The 16516-nt window shown below is 49.1% G+C and overlaps 1 protein-coding gene across 1 annotated transcript in view; it reads left to right on the forward strand.

The window, feature by feature from the left end:
* Positions 1-4206: 4206 nt before the first annotated feature.
* ZNF318 (zinc finger protein 318) overlaps positions 4207-16516 on the forward strand; it is a 118835-nt gene continuing 106525 nt past the window's right edge. Inside the window, 2 exon segments of the mRNA XM_030194587.1 lie at positions 4207-4224; positions 6078-6359. Coding sequence (XP_030050447.1) covers positions 4207-4224; positions 6078-6359 — 300 coding nt within the window.

The raw sequence follows: 16516 nt of genomic DNA on the forward strand, positions 1-16516 counted from the left end.
TATTGATGCTGCCATCAGACCCAGCACCTGAAGATACTCCCGCGCCAAAGGCGCCCTCTGAGCTCGGAGCTGCCGGACCTGAGACTGTAGCTTGGAAATGCGAGGAGCTGTCAAAAACACCCGACCTCTCTTCGTGTCGAAACGGACTCCCAGATACTCTAGGGACTGCGACGGAACGAGGTGACTCTTGGCCAGATTGACCACCCAGCCGAGTGACTGCAAAAAAGTCACCACCCGGCCGGTGACCTCCTCGCTCTCCGACTTTGACTTGGCCCGAATCAACCAGTCGTCTAGGTACGGATGAACCAAAATACCCTGCAAACGCAACGCAGCCGCCACCACTACCATGACCTTGGAAAAGGTGCGAGGAGCTGTTGCCAGGCTGAACGGAAGAGCACAAAACTGAAAGTGTCTCCCTAACATCACAAAGCGAAGAAAACGCTGGTGTGCCTCTAGGATGGGAATGTGCAAGTAAGCCTCTGTCAGATCTAAAGACATCAGAAACTCTCCTTCCTGAACCGCTACAATGACTGAGCGTAACGTCTCCATTCGAAAGGAAGGGACCTTCAGAGCCGCATTGACCTTCTTGAGGTCCAAAATGGGCTGAAAGGAATCCTCCTTTTTGGGAACCACGAAGTAAATGGAATAACAACCCTTTCCTCGCTCTCCTGGAGAAACCGGAACTACAGCTCCTAAATCGACCAGACGCGACAGAGTCTCTCGCACTGCTCTCGCCTTGCGCCTTGAATGACAAGGAGACACGAGGAAAAAGTCGGACAGAGGACCGTCGAACTCTAGCGCGTATCCGCCTCGCACTATCTGCAGCACCCACTGGTCTGACGTAATCTGGACCCACCTCTGGTAAAACAAGCCTAAACGAGCCCCCACGCGAACCAGAGGCCGGGTCCCCAACCATCATTGCGAACCACGGGATGTACCGGACGTTCCTGAAGAGGAAATTCGCCCTCCATGGCGGACAACCTCGAAAGGACTGGGTTCTCTGGAAAAAATGACCCCTGGTCCCACCAGAGGACCTACCAGGCCTATACCGCCTAGCTTCCTGAAACCGTCCGCGCACCGCGGACCCCCTAGAAGCCTTGGGGCGAAGTTCCGGAAGCCGAGGAACCTTAGCATCACCAAGGCCCCTCACCAACTTATCCAAATCTTCACCAAAAAGCAAAGAACCCTTAAACGGAAGCGAACACAGCTTTGCCTTGGATGCAGCATCTGCCATCCAGCCCCGCTGCCACAGGGTCCGACGAGCTGCCACCGCTAGGGTCATACTCTTAGCCAAAGCCCGCAACAAATCGTACAGCGCATCTGCCAAGAAGGACAACCCGAGCTCCAACTTCGCCAAATCTTGAATTAAAGAAGCCCTATCAGTCTGCAGGCTATCTAGGAGCTGCTCCACCCAGCGGAAACACACTCAAGCCACCAGACCTCCACAAACCGACGCTTGCAAAGCCAAAGCAGACAAATCAAAACTGCGCTTCAGAAATGTCTCCATTTCCTGTCCTGAGGGTCCCGTAACGCGGCCCCCCCAGCCACAGGAATTGCTGTAGCCTTGGTCACTGCCGTCACCACAGCATCCACTGTCAGAGGCTTTAAAGAATCTCTATCCTCCTGCGGGAGGGGGTAAAGCTTAGTCATGGCCCGAGCCACCCTACACTGAGCCTCCGGCGAATGCCACTCTTGAGTAATCACTTCTCTGAGATCCGCGTTCATTGGGAAAGTACGAGAAACCCGTCTAATCCCCTTAACTAGCGGATCCTGCTTCCCGTCCGCTACCGGAGCCACCTCCGAATCAAACTTAAGAGTCGCAGACACCTGCTCAATAAGGTCCGACAATTCATCCCTGTGAAAGATGCGAACCGCCGAAGGGCTCTCCCCGGGCAGTACAAGCTCCTTATCTTGTCCAGCCACCGACCCCTCATCCTCCTCCAAGGCACTAAAGTCGCCCTCTGAATCAGGAGAAAAAACCTTTAAATCCTCAGACAACTTTACACGTGGTCTCTTAGCGCTAGCCCCCCCCCCCCCCCCCGTCCCAAGACTAAGGGGCTCCGCTCTCGTCGGCCCCGCCTGCCAAGCCTGAAATAAAGTCCAAATAAATTCCGGAGGGAATCCCATCCTACCAGAGGCGTCCCCCCCCAGAAAGACCAGAAAACGGACTGCCCTGAGGTCCTCCGACCATTTCCGGGCCTTGCGGGGCCGAATCCAAAATGGCGGCGGTTCCTGCCAAAATCAGGACCGCCGCTGAACCACTAAACTGAGGCGCTGCAACTTCTTGAGAACCAGACGCGGGCACCTCCGCCGCTAAAACCTGCGACGCGGAAGCTGGAGACTTCGGTTCCCCACAAAAACGGCATGATCCGCCAACTGCGTTGACCCCCCCGACGCGCACAAGACCGGCACCGAAGCGGCTTCCCTGACATCCGCGCCCCCCAAAATGCACAGCCGACTGATAGAACAAAAAGGACTTACCCGCGTTACACAAAATTCAGCGCTCCAGAACAGCTGAACAGCTCCGGCCCCCCGGAGTGCAGCTCCAATGACTCACCACCGTCTGGGCCTTCGTTCTTGTCTGTTCTTTTTCTTTTTTTAAACTTTACTGCAGCCTTTATTTGAGCCCTGCTGCTGCTAAAACTACTCGGCACTCGCTGCAGTAAAACTACAGCTGAGGCACAAAGCTGCGCAAATGGGATAGAGTCAGCAGGAGGGACCTGGCCACCCGGGTGTTCCCCCCCCCCCGGAGGGGAAAATGGCAGGCCCCACCGGACCCACCAATCCCCAGCACACCAAGTATTCCAGGCACAGGGATCTGCCCTAAAAAGGAACAATATACAACACTAAGCCCTAAATTGATCACTGAATCCTACCAGACCGGACAAGCTGCACAGGTTGCCTGTCTACCCTCTGCTGAGACTGAGAAAATACTGGCAATAGATGGCTAGACACAGGTTATATGTACATAGTTTCAAGTTAGTGTTCTGTCTCCCTCTGCTGGTAGGCGAGCATAACCCAAATGTCTTGACCAGTCTGGAGGGTTGATGAGGAAACACAATGCCTTGTACTCACCTCACAACACAATACAAACAACTACTCCACCATAACCACACCATACTGTTCTCTCCCCGTGGCACAAAATTTGAAAATTCTTGGAGTTACCATTGATTGAAACCTCACACTCGATGCTCACGTGAAGAATACGACGAAAAAGATGTTTTACACCATGTGGAAACTCAAAAGAGTAAAACCTTTTTTCCCGAGATATATCTTCCTTACCCTGGTAGTCAATGGTAATAATGCAATGCATTGTACGATGGCTGCAAAGAACAAACGATCAAAAACCTCCAAACAGCCCAGAACACTGCCGCCAGACTCGCATTTGGCAAATCTAAATATGAAAGAGCAAAACCCCTTAGAGAGAAACTTCACTGGCTCCCACTCAAGGAACGCATTACGTTCAAGATCTGCACGCTTGTTCACAAAATCATTCACGCAGATGCCCTAATCTAAATGCTAAACCTCGTGGACTTGCTCCCCAGAAACGCCAGAAGAACATCCCGCAAATTTCTTGATATACACTTCCCCAGCTCTAAAGGACTAACGTACAAGCTGATGCACGCCATCACCTTCTCGTACATGAGCACCCAGTTGTGGAATGCACTACCCACAACCTTGAAAACTATCGACGAAACAACTAATTTTCGCAAATCTTTGAAGACACACCTCTTCAACAAGGCATACAAAGAGAACACATAACCGTACAAAACTACCTCACCAACCCAACCAGGTATTAAAGTCCACCTTCTATACTGTCCTGCTTAACACCTTCCTTCTCTATTCCCTTACTTTTTACATTACTAAGTGTATTTGACATCCTGGAATAACTATGTCATAACAAAATTCTGTAAGCCACACTGAGCCTGCAAATAGGTGGGATAATGTGGGATACAAATGCAATAAATAAATAAAAATAAATACCACAATGATCCATCCTAAATACCAGACAACAAAACTCATACCAGAACTGGACAAAACCGAACTCTCTATACTTGACTGCCTCAGTTACTTTGTCATGAAGGAACTTACCACTTTATTTCTCATTCCGAATATGAATTCTCTATACTTGACTGCTTAATCTACTCTGTCACTTATAAACTTTAATGCAATACCACTTTGTATTTCTCATTCCGGAAATGGCAAATGCCACTATGGAATAATGTAAGCCACATTGAACCTGCAAATAGGTGGGAAAATGTGGGATACAAATGCAAAAAATAAATATATCTGAAATTTGCACAGTTTAATTTTCTTTGCCACTTTAATCATTGGCATTTGATACATATCTTAAACTATATATCCTATATAATAATTTGCACCTCCGTCTGGATGCCTGGGTTCGTAACACAGTTCCTATTGGTCCGCCCTGGGGATGACGTCACAGGGCGGACCGATGGGAAGTGAGAGGGAAGCCACGGAGGTGAGTGAAGAATCCCCCCCCCCCCCGAGTTCCATGACCCTGTAGCTCCCTCCCTCCCCCACTGCCGTCCGACCGAGTTTCACGGTCCCACTGCTGTCTGACAGCCCCACTCCCATCCGAGTTCCACTGCCCCCCTCTCCTCTGATTGCCGGCGACCCCCTCCTCCAATTGCTGCCGCCCAACGCCTCCTTCCCTCTCTGTCTGTGGCCTCCGACTCCAAGCACGACATCTGCGGGTGCCCCAGCCCTTCCTAAGTGCCAGTTGATGTTGAAAAAATTTTACCTCCTGCTCTGAGCTCCAGCGGCAACAGTGAAGTCCAGCATGCTGGGACCGCTTCAGGCTGCCTTAGCTTTCGCTTCTGTTTGAGCTGTTCCTCTGGTCCCGCCCTCATTTCCTGTTTCTGGAAGGGCGGCACCAGAGGAACAGCTCAAGGGCACTCTGAAGCAGCATCCGTGCGTGCTCCCCTTCACTGTTGCTGGCGGTGCACTTATGACCAGAGGGGGGGGGGTCCTGAGACCAGAGAGGGGGGAGGGGGAGAGAGGGGAGGGGGGGTCCTGAGACCTGAGAGGGGGGGGGAGAGAGGGGAGGAGGTCCTGAGACCAGAGAGGGAGGGGGGAGGTATCTGTCACACACACACACACACTCACTCTCTCTTTCACAGTCAGTGTCTGACTCTCACTCTCACACACTGTCTCTCACACTATATCACATTCACTCTCTATGTGTCACACAGTCACTCACACACTCGGTCTCACAGAGTCTGTGTATCACACATATACTCTCTCACACTCTCTCTGTCTCACACACACCGTATCTGTGTGAAACACACACTCTCTCACATATGCACTCGCACACTCTCATTCTCACAGACACACTAGCATCCAGTCTCTCTGTCTGTCACACACACTCGCTCAAACATACACACTCCGAGGAAATCCTTGCTAGCGCCCGTTTCAGTTGTGTCAGAAACGGGCCTTTTTTTTTTTTTACAAGTAAATGTAATAAAAGTAATTATTTGCAACTATTTTGCAATTGCGGGGCCTTTCTTTCTGCATGTTGTCATATAATTAAGGCCTCCCCCACCCATTTTAGTTTCCCCAAACAGTTGAGCCACCAACCAGCTAAGCCTGTCACCTACAACCTGTTCCAACGTTAGCTTTCTGCATAGACTCCTACTTTTGTCCCCGAGGCAATGGAAAATTAAATGACTTGCCCAAAATGACAAGCCGCTCTGGGATTTAAATCCTGACCGCCCTAGTTCTTAGCCAGCTGCTCTTCTTTTTCACTTATTTATCATAATATTGTGTATCACTTGTTTACTGTAGGTTGGTAAGTGCTGTGACTGTATATACGATGTGTACATTTTTGTATGCATGCATTAGTGAATGTAATCCTTGCCCCTTAATCTAACTCCCCCACTTCGGTCCGACATTTTCTTGCAATTGCAGCGTGGGAGAGAAAGAAAACATGGCGGCAGCAAAGCGTCGCAGTTGGTCACGTGACGGGCAGCAGCCTATGGAGTGCGCCAGGAAGGAGAGCGACGTCGCGCCGCGCATGCGCAGTGATTGGCCTTTGGTGCTGGCGGTTTGGGTAGCGGCCTTGGTTTATAGTCTCCGCGTACGTCGCCTTTCTTGGCGTTATGTACCGGGTGCGCCTAGGCCGCCCGCGGGACCGGTCCCTGGGGCCCAGCGGCCGGCGCTCTCCAGCCTTGTCTCCTGTCAGAACCGGAAGTCGGCGCTCTCCAGCAGTGTCTCCCGTTAGGGATTCGCGGGGCCGGGAGAGGGAACGCGAACGGGAGCAGCGGCGGCGGCGGTCTCCCTCCAGGCCCCGGACTCGCATCGACTCCCCAGTCCGCGGCGGAACAGCAGGAGGGAGGGTAAGAACCGGAGGAGTTTGTTGCTCGCCGGCGCTGCATTGCCAGCTTTTCCCTCCCCCTTTAGCCTTCCGCCATTCGCCTCATCCTCCTCTTCTCAACACAGTCATCTCTCTCCTCATTCATTACACTCCGTGGATGACTGGTATCTTCACCCTCTTCTCCCTAGGCTGTTTTGCCCTTTTTTGTTTCTAACCAAACCATGGGCATCTCTTCTCTCCCCCAGTTTACCTTTAGTCCATTCCAACAGCCCTCCCTCCGCGCTGTTGCTGTCTCCTTTCTACCTCACAAATTGACCTACTAACCATTTCTATGCATATCTTCCCTTTCCCCTCTAACCACTCGCAGTAGTCCGTTGTTTCTGCCCTACCCTTTTCCTGCTGCCTTCATTCTGGCTTCTGTTTCCAGACTCCTATATTCTCCAGATGTTTTCCTCCTTCCTAACTGGGAATTACTTGATAGTTTGAGATGAGAGCAAATGCACAGAAGGGTCGCACAAAGGTCAGGGTCCTGAATTTCAAGACTACTGGTTTTAAGGTGGAAAGGTTTTAGGTCTGTGTAGGGATCAAGTGTATCCGATGTAAGCAAATGGAGTGGAGGAGCAGCCTAATAGAGTCTTTAAAATTTCACTGCAGCTCCTTGTGTTCTGGACAAGTTGGTTAACTCTCTCCATTGCTTTAGGTACAAACATAAATTGTGAGTCTTTTAGAGACAGGGAAGTAACTACTGTACCTGAGTGTAACTCATGTTGATTGCAAGTCCTTCAGAGATCGGGAAATAACTACTGTACCTGAGTGTACCTCATGTTGAGGTGCAGCTGAAAAAGACATGAGCCAAATCCTAATAATAATGATAAATTTTAACCTAAGTAGCTCACATTTTTCCAACATTGCAGAATTATTTGTATTTGGTGGATATAAAGTCTCAGTTTTATAAGAGGTTCACAGATTTTGATAACTGTAAAGCTGCAAAAGTTCATGTGTTCTGCACTCGAATTTCTGATTTCGTAGCCCACTGTTAAAAAGGAAACTTAGATATTCTTGGATCTAGATGAAGTAGAGCCATGTACTAAACTGAAAAAAAAAACCTATATAGTAAGGTCAGTAAATCTTTGTTTTGAAAGTAAGTGTGTAAAGACTAGTATAGTTTTCAAAGGAAGTGACCAAAAATTGACACAAATATTGGTATTCAAAAAGGGGAGGATAGGAAAGAATGGAGTGGAGGAGTGGCCTAGTGGTTAGGGTGGTGGACTTTGGTCCTGGGGAACTGAGGAACTGAGTTCAATTCCCACCTCCGGCACAGGCAGCTCCTTGTGACTCTGGGCAAGTCACTTAAACCCTCCATTGCCCATGTAAGCTGCATTGAGCCTGCCGTGAGTGGGAAAGTGCGGGGTACAAATGTAACTAAAATAAAATATTGGGAAAGGTTGAGAGAAGCAGGATAGAATGACAATGGCAAGAAAGGAGGAAAGGGTAGTAGAGCAAGGTGACTAAATTTTTTTTCAGGCATATCAGTGAAAAGAGGATGTGGAGATGGGATTGTAAGAGTGTGAAGTGTTTAAGAAAAATGTATGGGGAGAGAAAAGGGAAAGATGGCTTGCTAAAGGAGAGATTGCAGAATATGACGAGGTAGATTACATGAAGTTTGCATGGTAGTTTTTGTAGACAGTCACTTAATGCATAAGATGGAGGTGATGCATGTAGCATATTTATTGTGCATATTCTGATTAACCACTTAGCTGGGGGTCCCCAGGGGGGACACATTAACAACTAATCTAGAGTTTACTGTTTTGGTAGTCCTCACCTTTGGAATCAGCTTCCTGAAGAAGCATGTCTAATTAATGATGTGGTACTTACAAAGAGAAACATTGAAAATGATGGTACAAAAAGACCATATAATAACCTAGCTAATCTGCTCATCCAAAACTAACAACCCAGTCTTTATAACCCCTTCTTCCTCTATGATCCTCCATGCTTGTTTCGTGATTTGTTGGTTTCTGATACTGTCCTTGTCTCCACCACGTCCGCTTTAGATGCTGTCCCATAAGTTCCTTCTGTAAACATGTATATATATATATTTTTTTTTTACTTCTGATTCAGCCCACTTGCACACTCATCCTATCTAGAGCTTCTGTGGATTTGTAACTTGCAAGATTTGTTTGTCATCCCATTCCCAGCTGTTCTCCAAGGTATATACTTTTAGAATCTGCACTTGAACATCGTCTCTTGTGCTATAATACTATGGGTTAATGTTCAAGCACAGAGGAAGATGGTTCATTGACGGGTAAGGGGCTTAGATTTCAGAAGAGGAAGACCAACAACATATCTAGAAAAGCTAAGAAGCTGGAAAAATCAGCATAAATGGAATTAAAATTGAAACAGTAAAATGGGAAGATTGTTTTTTTTTTTTTTTTATGTACGTTAGTGACAGGAAGCAGGCCAAAAATGGCATTTTGACTTGAGTAATGGGAAGAAATATGTAGAGGCTAATGAAAGCAAATGAAATTACTTAATAAATAGTCAGCATTTAGTGAAGAAGAGGCTGGGAATAGGACCTCAGAATTAAGGACACAAATAATGGGAGTAGAATATATCTTGAGCTAGTTTGTGATCAGAGGCGGGGCTGGTGGTTGGGAGGCGGGGTTAGTGCTGGGCAGATTTATACGGTCTGTGCCCTGAAAATGACAGATACAAATCAAGGGGCTGGTGGTTGGGAGGCGGGGCTAGTGCTGGGCAGACTTATTATGTCTGTGCCCTGAAAAAGACAGATACAAATCAAGGTAAGGTATACACAAAAAGTAGCACATATGAGTTATCTTGTTGGGCAGACTGGATGGACCGCACAGGTCTTTTTCTGCCGTCAAACTACTACTACTATAAATCACTTATATGGCGCTACCAGTCGTACGCAACGCTTTACAATTGAACATGAAGAAGACAGTCCCTGCTCAAAAGAGCTTACAATCTAAACAGGACAAACAGAGTTAGCTAAGCTAAAAGTAGACAGTGGCATTGCTGGATAGGACGCTTCATAGGATATTAAGAGAACATAGGGAAGTTTTGGCAGCTCTGTCCTGTTCTGTGTATCTTTGGGATTGGGAATAGAACTGGAGATACTTATTTATTTAGATTTTTGCTCATACCTTTTTCAGTAGTAGCTGCAGGTGAGTTATATTTAAGTACACTGGGTAATTTCCCTGTCCCTGGAGGGCTAAGCTTGTACCTGAAACAATGGAGGGTTAAGTGACTTACCTAAGATCACTAGGAGTGTCAGTGAGATTTGAACTGGGCACCTCTGGATGGCAAGACCAGTGCTGTAACCACTAAGCCACTCCTCCTCTCTGGGCATGGATGTTCTTTACAAAAGTAAAAGGAGCAGGCTGGAAACTACAGGTTGGCTATTCTGACCTTGGTGATAAGTAAAATAGTTCACTGCTATAGTAGAGGTTAGTGCAGTTTCTTCACTTCAGTGGATTACAGGATCCAAAGCACCATGGTTTTACCAGAAGTAGGTCTTGTCAGACACCTCTGATCAATTTCTGCAACTGGGCGATCCGAGAGTTGGATTAGAGGAGAGTACGCTATTTGTAGTGTATTTGGATTTTAGCAAGGCCTTTGACATGGTTCCATATAGTTGACTAATAAATAAACTGAGCTTCCTTGGCATGGGCCCAAAAATGATAAACTGGATTGAAAAAAAGTGAGAGGTGACAAAAGGTAGTGGTAAATGGAGTTTCCTTGGCATCTGTACCAGACCAGTGGGTTATGTCCATCCATGGAGACAGAGAAAATGGTTCTAATTAATTCGCTCGTGAAGGGTATCGTGCAGCCTGGAATGTTCAGTATTTTCTCTGGCTCCTAGCGGATGGTGGATAGATCATGCAGCTCCTCTTGGTGTTTGCTAGCTGACTTCTGTTCCAGGTCTTCTGGGTGACGGTTGAGAAAGGGATGTGCTGGTGATCTGATTTTCAGCTAGAGATGACATTTAGTGGTAGGGGGTCCTTTATCTGCCAGCAGGGTGACACCTCGTGGTATTGGGTCCCTCCCCTCCCTTGTCTATGGCCTTGGAAGTTTGGCGGGCGTTTAGTAGTGGCATGGGGCAGACCTCTTTTTCACCTGTGTATGGGCAAATACAAAGTGCATTCTTCTGCCTTGGAGGTACTCCTGCTGGAATTCTGCACAACTGCGGAGCGCCGAATTCCCCAATCGCACAGAATTCAACATTTCTGCACAGAACCTGCACTCGTCGCCCAGCTCCCCTGCCCACTGCCACCCCAGCCTACCTGAGCACAACATGCCTTAGTGGCCTCGTGGGGTAAGGAAAGAACCCCACTCTCTCCTGCACCGCTGCTGTGTTGCTGATGTCGTGCTTTTTCAAAATGGCCACTGTAATCTCATGAGACTACCGCTTGTAGTCCTCAGTAGCCATTGGAAAAAAGCACAGCATCAGTGAGAGCTGCAGCAGTGGGTCAGGAAACAGTGAGGGTCTTTCCTGCCTCAAAGAGATTCTCCCACTGCAGCTCCTCCTCGTATCTCATGGGTGAATGCAGGGGTGGCTGGAGGGAGGGAAGAAGGGTTTTTAATTAAAAAAAAAAATAAAGGGGGATGCTGTGTGTGTGTGGAAGGGTGGGGCTGTAAAAAAAATACTGTGGATGGCTGAAAGATAAGGTGCTCTGGGGGGGGGGCTGTAAAGAAATGGGGGATACTATGTGTGGGTGCAGGGGGAGAGAGGCTGTAAGAAAAGGGGGGGGTGATATGTGTGAGTGTAGGGGGGCTGGAAAAAGTATGGATGGTGTTTGTGGGGCTGGGAAGGGGCTGTAAAGGTGGATGCTATGAGTGCTGGAAAAATATGGATGTGTATGTGTACAGGGAGACGGGGCTTTAATGTTGGCTAAATTATGCCAATAAACTTGCAGAATTTTGAGTTTTTTTTATGTAGAATTCTGGCAGGTGTACTTGGAGGTAAACTGTTATATTTGCCTTGCTGAGTGAGTGGCCTTTTATTCCACACTTAAGAAAATAAAATGTGGCATCGGTTTTGAGGTTTTTTTTGAGAGTAAGAGCTTACTCTGTGAAAATGGAGAGTGAATATTTGGAAAAATGTGAAGCGGTTTGTGAGGTTCAACAGGGTACCGTTCTGTCCTTTTATGATATCACTATGACATCACTATTTTGATTACAATAGATGAGATAGTGAATGTAATTTCACAAATAGAAAACTGTATGGCAATGATAGTTGCATGTTTAATATTCGTCTTAAAACTCAATAGCGAGAAAACTAAAGGGTTGTTTACTAAGTCGCGCTAGCAGCTTGTCTGTGTGCTAATGCTGACACAGCCTATTCAGAGTGAATGGTCTGTTCCTTAGCATCCCTCCGGACCGGCCTAGAATGTGACTGATGGGTTGTGCACACCTTCTAGCAGGTGGAAACTGAGAAAAAGACTGTGACTCTAGCGAGCCAATAAGAGCCCTCGCCAGCTAGAGAAAGATCCAGTAATCTCAGTCTCCAGCAAGTGGAAAGGTGGTGAGCCCTTCAGTCTCAAACTTTTTCTCTTCTTTTCTCTCTATGGAGTAAGCTTTTATTGATGATATTGATAATGAAGTGGCTAAGTTGGAAATGGGGTCAGCTTTTTTGGCAGATGCTCTTTATGATTTACTTTGAGCATCTTCTAAGTCTGTGGCTCTATTGGTTGCAGCTCGCCGTACGCTTTGGCTCCGTGGTTGGTCGGCGGATGCGGCCTCTAAATCTAAGCTTAGTAAATTTCCTTTTAAAGGCTCTTTTCTTTTTGGAGAAGAATTGGATAAGCTTGTGAATAGCCTGGGTGAGGCTAAGGTTCCTAGATTGCCGGAGGATCGTCTAGAGGTTCTGGTCGTGGCAGTTTCTTAGCTCGTGCTAGAGGTCATGATTCTCGTCGTTTTCGGCCAGGCAGAGTTTTTCAGAGCCAATGCTCCAGATTTTTTCAGAGGTGTCAGTCCTTTTGAGGAGGCTGTCGGGGAGGTCGAGAGGCAGGGAGTTCTCTCTCCTCTGCCGCTCGCCCTCAACAGTGAAGGTCTGCGGGCCCAGCCTCTAGTGCCAGTGGGCGCTCGATTGGCGCAATTTCAAGAGAGGTGGGCCCAGATTACTTCAGATCATTGGGTCTTAGAGGTTATTCGAGACGGGTACACCTTAGATTTCACTTACCCTTTCTCGGATGCTTTTCTAGAATCCCCTTGTCGTTCTCGCATCAAGGCTGCAGCCGTCCGCGATACTCTTCGCAGACTTTTACTCCGAGCTATTTGTCCCGTCCCTTCGGCAGAAGAGGGTCAAGGCCGTTATTCCATTTCCTTTATAGTTCCCAAGAAGGAGGGTTCTTTTCGTCCAATTTTAGATCTCAAGGCGGTCAATTGAGCTCTCAAGTTGCCTTCTTTTCGGGTGGAGACTTTGCAGTCCGTCATTGTTGCGGTGAGGCCCAGAGAGTTTCTGACTTCTCTAGATCTTACAGAAGCCTACTTCCACATTCCTATTCGTCCTGCACATCAGCGTTTCCTATGTTTTGCTGTGCTAGGTCGGCATTTCAGTTTCGGGCTCTACCTTTTGGTCTTGCAACTGCTCCTCGGACGTTTACCATGGTCTTGGTAGCGGCGGCTCTGAGAATGAAGGCATTTTAGTGCATCCTTACTTAGACGATTGGTTGATCCGGGAAAAGTCTTACACTGAGAGTGTTCAGGTAACTGCTCGGGTGGTAAAATTCTTGCAGTCCCTAGGTTGGGTAGTCAATGCACAAAAGAGCCGTCTTCAGCCTTCTTAGGCGATAGAGTATCTGGGAGTGCGGTTCGACACGCAGCAGGGTCGCGTGTTTCTTCCGCAGACCAGAGTTCTCAAGTTGCAGGCTCAGATTCGTCTCTTCTTGCAGAATTCGAGACCGTCTGCAAGAGACTATCTACAGATCTTAGGCTCCATGGCGGCGGCGGCGATCGAGGCAGTGCCCTGGGCCAGGGCGCACATGCGGCCTCTTCAGAGGTCTCTTCTGTTGAAATGGTCGTCCCAGAAGGATTCACTTCAACAAACATTACCACTTTTGCTCCAAGTACAGACAAGTCTACGTTGGTGGCTTCGGGAGGCCAATTTGATCAAAGGAATGCCTCTAGATCAGCCCAGCTGGACTGTGGTGACAACAGATGCCAGTCTCAGCGGCTGGGGAGCTCACTGTCAGGGGCAGTTTGCGCAGGGTCTCTGGTCTCATCAGGAGACATTGCTTTCAATCAACCTGTTAGAAACCAGAGCGATTCGTCTGGCGCTCCAATGGGTTCCTTCATATCCTGAGAGGTCAAGCAGTGCAAGTAATGTCAGACAGTGCCACATCAGTAGCATATATCAATCGGCAAGGAGAGACGAGGAGTCTTCTGTTGGAGCGAAAGGTGTCACTGCTGATTCAATGGGTGGAAGTCCATCTGGTGGCTCTGTCAGCGGCTCACATAGAAAATCTGCTTAAACGTTTAGGACCCCTGCTAAGTCGGCACATGCTCGATCTGGGCGAGTGGTCTCTAAGCGAAGTGGTGTTTCAGCTGCTGGTCGATCGTTGGGGGTCGCCTAGGATGGATCTGTTTGCCTCCGCACGCATTGCAAAACGTCCTCTGTTCTTCAGTCGTCGCTAGGATCCCAAAGCGCAGGGCGTGGACGCTCTTCTTCAATTGTGGCCAGCCGGTATAGTGTATGCTTTTCCTCCATGGCCTCTGATAGGGCATCTTCTTCAGAAGGTCGAGACGCACAAGGGATGTCTGATTTTGGTGGATCTTCCCTTCCAGCTTCCGGTCACGCAGGATCTTCTGTTGCAGGGTTCGGTCGTTCATCCGGATCCGGCTTGATTCTGTCTTACGGCCTGGCTCTGAGAGGGCTAAGCTGATTAAGAAAGGTTATTCCGCTCAGGTCATTGCTACTATGCTTCGCTCTCGTAGTCGTTCTTCCTCTTTGAATTACGTGCGCACTTTGAGGTTATTTGAGAAGTGGTGTGAAGAGTTTAGTTTATCTCCTTTTAGTACCTCGGTTTCGCAAATTTTGGATTTTTTGCAGCGAGGCTTTGACAAAGGGCTTGCTTTGGCTTTGCTGAAAGTGCAGATTGCGGCTTTGTCTTGTTTTCGTGGTCGTATCCAAGACAGGTCTCTAGCTAGTCATCCGGATGTGGTGCGTTTTTTGCAATATTCTTTTCCTTCTTGGGATCTGAATTTGGTGCTTAACATTCTTTCCATATCATCATGCTGATCAATCCATAGACTGGTGGGTTGTGTCCATCTACCAGCAGGTGGAGATAGAGAGCAAACTTTTGCCTCCCTATATGTGGTCATGTGCTGCCGGAAACTCCTCAGTATGTTCTCTATCTCAGCAGGTGGTGGTCACACACAGCAGCAGCTCTGGCTAGGCCTCCAAGCCTAATTTTAGGTTTTGTTGAGTGCCTGGGGTTGAGGGCTCTTCTTGAGCAAGTGCAAACCTGGTGGCGCCAGGTCCCTCCTTTTCTCCCCCCTCCCGCTGGCTCCGTTGAAAAAATAAAATAAAATTTTGAACGTCCTTAAAGGCGTTTATTTCGACGTTTATTTAAACGTTTATTGCAGCTACTCACTGGGACACCAGGTCGTTACAGCTCGGAGCGGAAAGCAGGTAATTTTTACCTTTTATAGCGGGCAGGGGGTTCCCCGATTGGTCTCCACGTGGCCTATGGCGTCGGAGGGCGAGGGCACAAAGAGTCGCTCCCCGGATCGCGTGTGCGCTTCTAGAGGGGATGCGGGGGTCTTAAAGTCTGATCGCCCTTGTTGGGTGACAGTTTCGTGACCGATGAGTGTCCCGGTCCTTCCTTCGGTGTGGCGGTTTTTCTCGCCATAAACGCCCATCCCCCGCGGCTCGCCTCCGCCATATTGGCCGGCCACGCGGCTCGGACGGCTTCTTTTTGGGCCGCCCTTGAGGTGGGAGACATTGATGCCATGAACGCCCTTAATTTGGGCGACGGCACAAAAGCGGCTAAAGTTAAGCGCCGTTTTCCCGCGTGGCTCCTTCGCGGAGTGTCGCGCCGGACGCCATCTTGGATGCGCAGCATGTCTCTCCCCCGCTCTTGCGAGCGCCGGTTGAGGGTGCGTCTAGGGCTGTAGCCCAGGCTGCGGAAGTGCACAGTCTGGGGGGTTTCTCCCCCGAGTTTGTTTTGCTGCTGCATCAGGCCTCCCTTATGCAAAACGCTGCCCCTGCTCCCTCGTCTGGTAAAGAGGTTGAGGCCCCGGAGGTAAACGCCCTCGGGTTGATTCCCAGGCCTTGGAGGACTTTGTCTCCTCCGATGTAGATGAGGGCAGCGTATCTGAGTTCTCCCAACGGTCCTTTGCGGATTCCTTGGAGGAGACGGATCCCCGCTCGGATTTCGGCACGTCTAAGGGCAAGAAGTTTACCAGAGGTCAGGGCTCGGGCTAGTGCTCGCCCCGGTACCTCCAGAGGACGGTTTCAGGAAGCCCGTCGGTACCCCGCCTGGGCAGGTCGGGCTCCTCTGCCCCCTCTTCCTTCAAGAGGAACTTCTCCCCAAGCAGCATTCCTTTCGCAGAGACCGCCGTCCCGGAGGTGCTCCCTCCGGTCCCTCCCTAGGGTCTTGTACCCAATGACGGGGCCTTGGTCCACGCTCCAGTGCAGATTGGAGGACGGCTGTCCTCGGTTCTGGACGAGTAGACCACAATAACTTCAGACGCTTGGGTGCTGGAAGTCATCAGAGACGGCTACAAGCTAGAGTTCTGCCGACCCTTAAGAGACGGGTTTGTACTCTCTCCCTGCAAGTCTCCGGTCAAAGCTGTGGCAGTGGCAGCAGACCTTGGACAATCTGATCCGCCTGGGTGCGGTCGTTCCGGTGCCAGAAAATCAGCTTGGCAAGGGACGTTACTCCATTTACACCATTTACTTTGTGGTACCAAAGAAAGGAGGTTCTGTACGGCCTATCCTCGACCTCAAAGGGGTCAATCAGGCACTTTCGCATGGAGACCCTCCGCTCTGTTATAGCGGCAGTGAAGGCAGGAGAGTTCCTGGCATCCTTGGACATCAAGGAGCGGACTTGCATATTCCCATCTGGCCTCCTCATCAACGCTTTCTGCGTTTTGCAAGTACTGGGCCGACACTTCCAGTTCAGAGCCCTCCCGTTCGGGTTGGCTACTGCTCCGCGG

This window comes from Microcaecilia unicolor, chromosome 3, assembly GCF_901765095.1.
Source record: "Microcaecilia unicolor chromosome 3, aMicUni1.1, whole genome shotgun sequence".
NCBI lineage: Eukaryota > Metazoa > Chordata > Amphibia > Gymnophiona > Siphonopidae > Microcaecilia > Microcaecilia unicolor.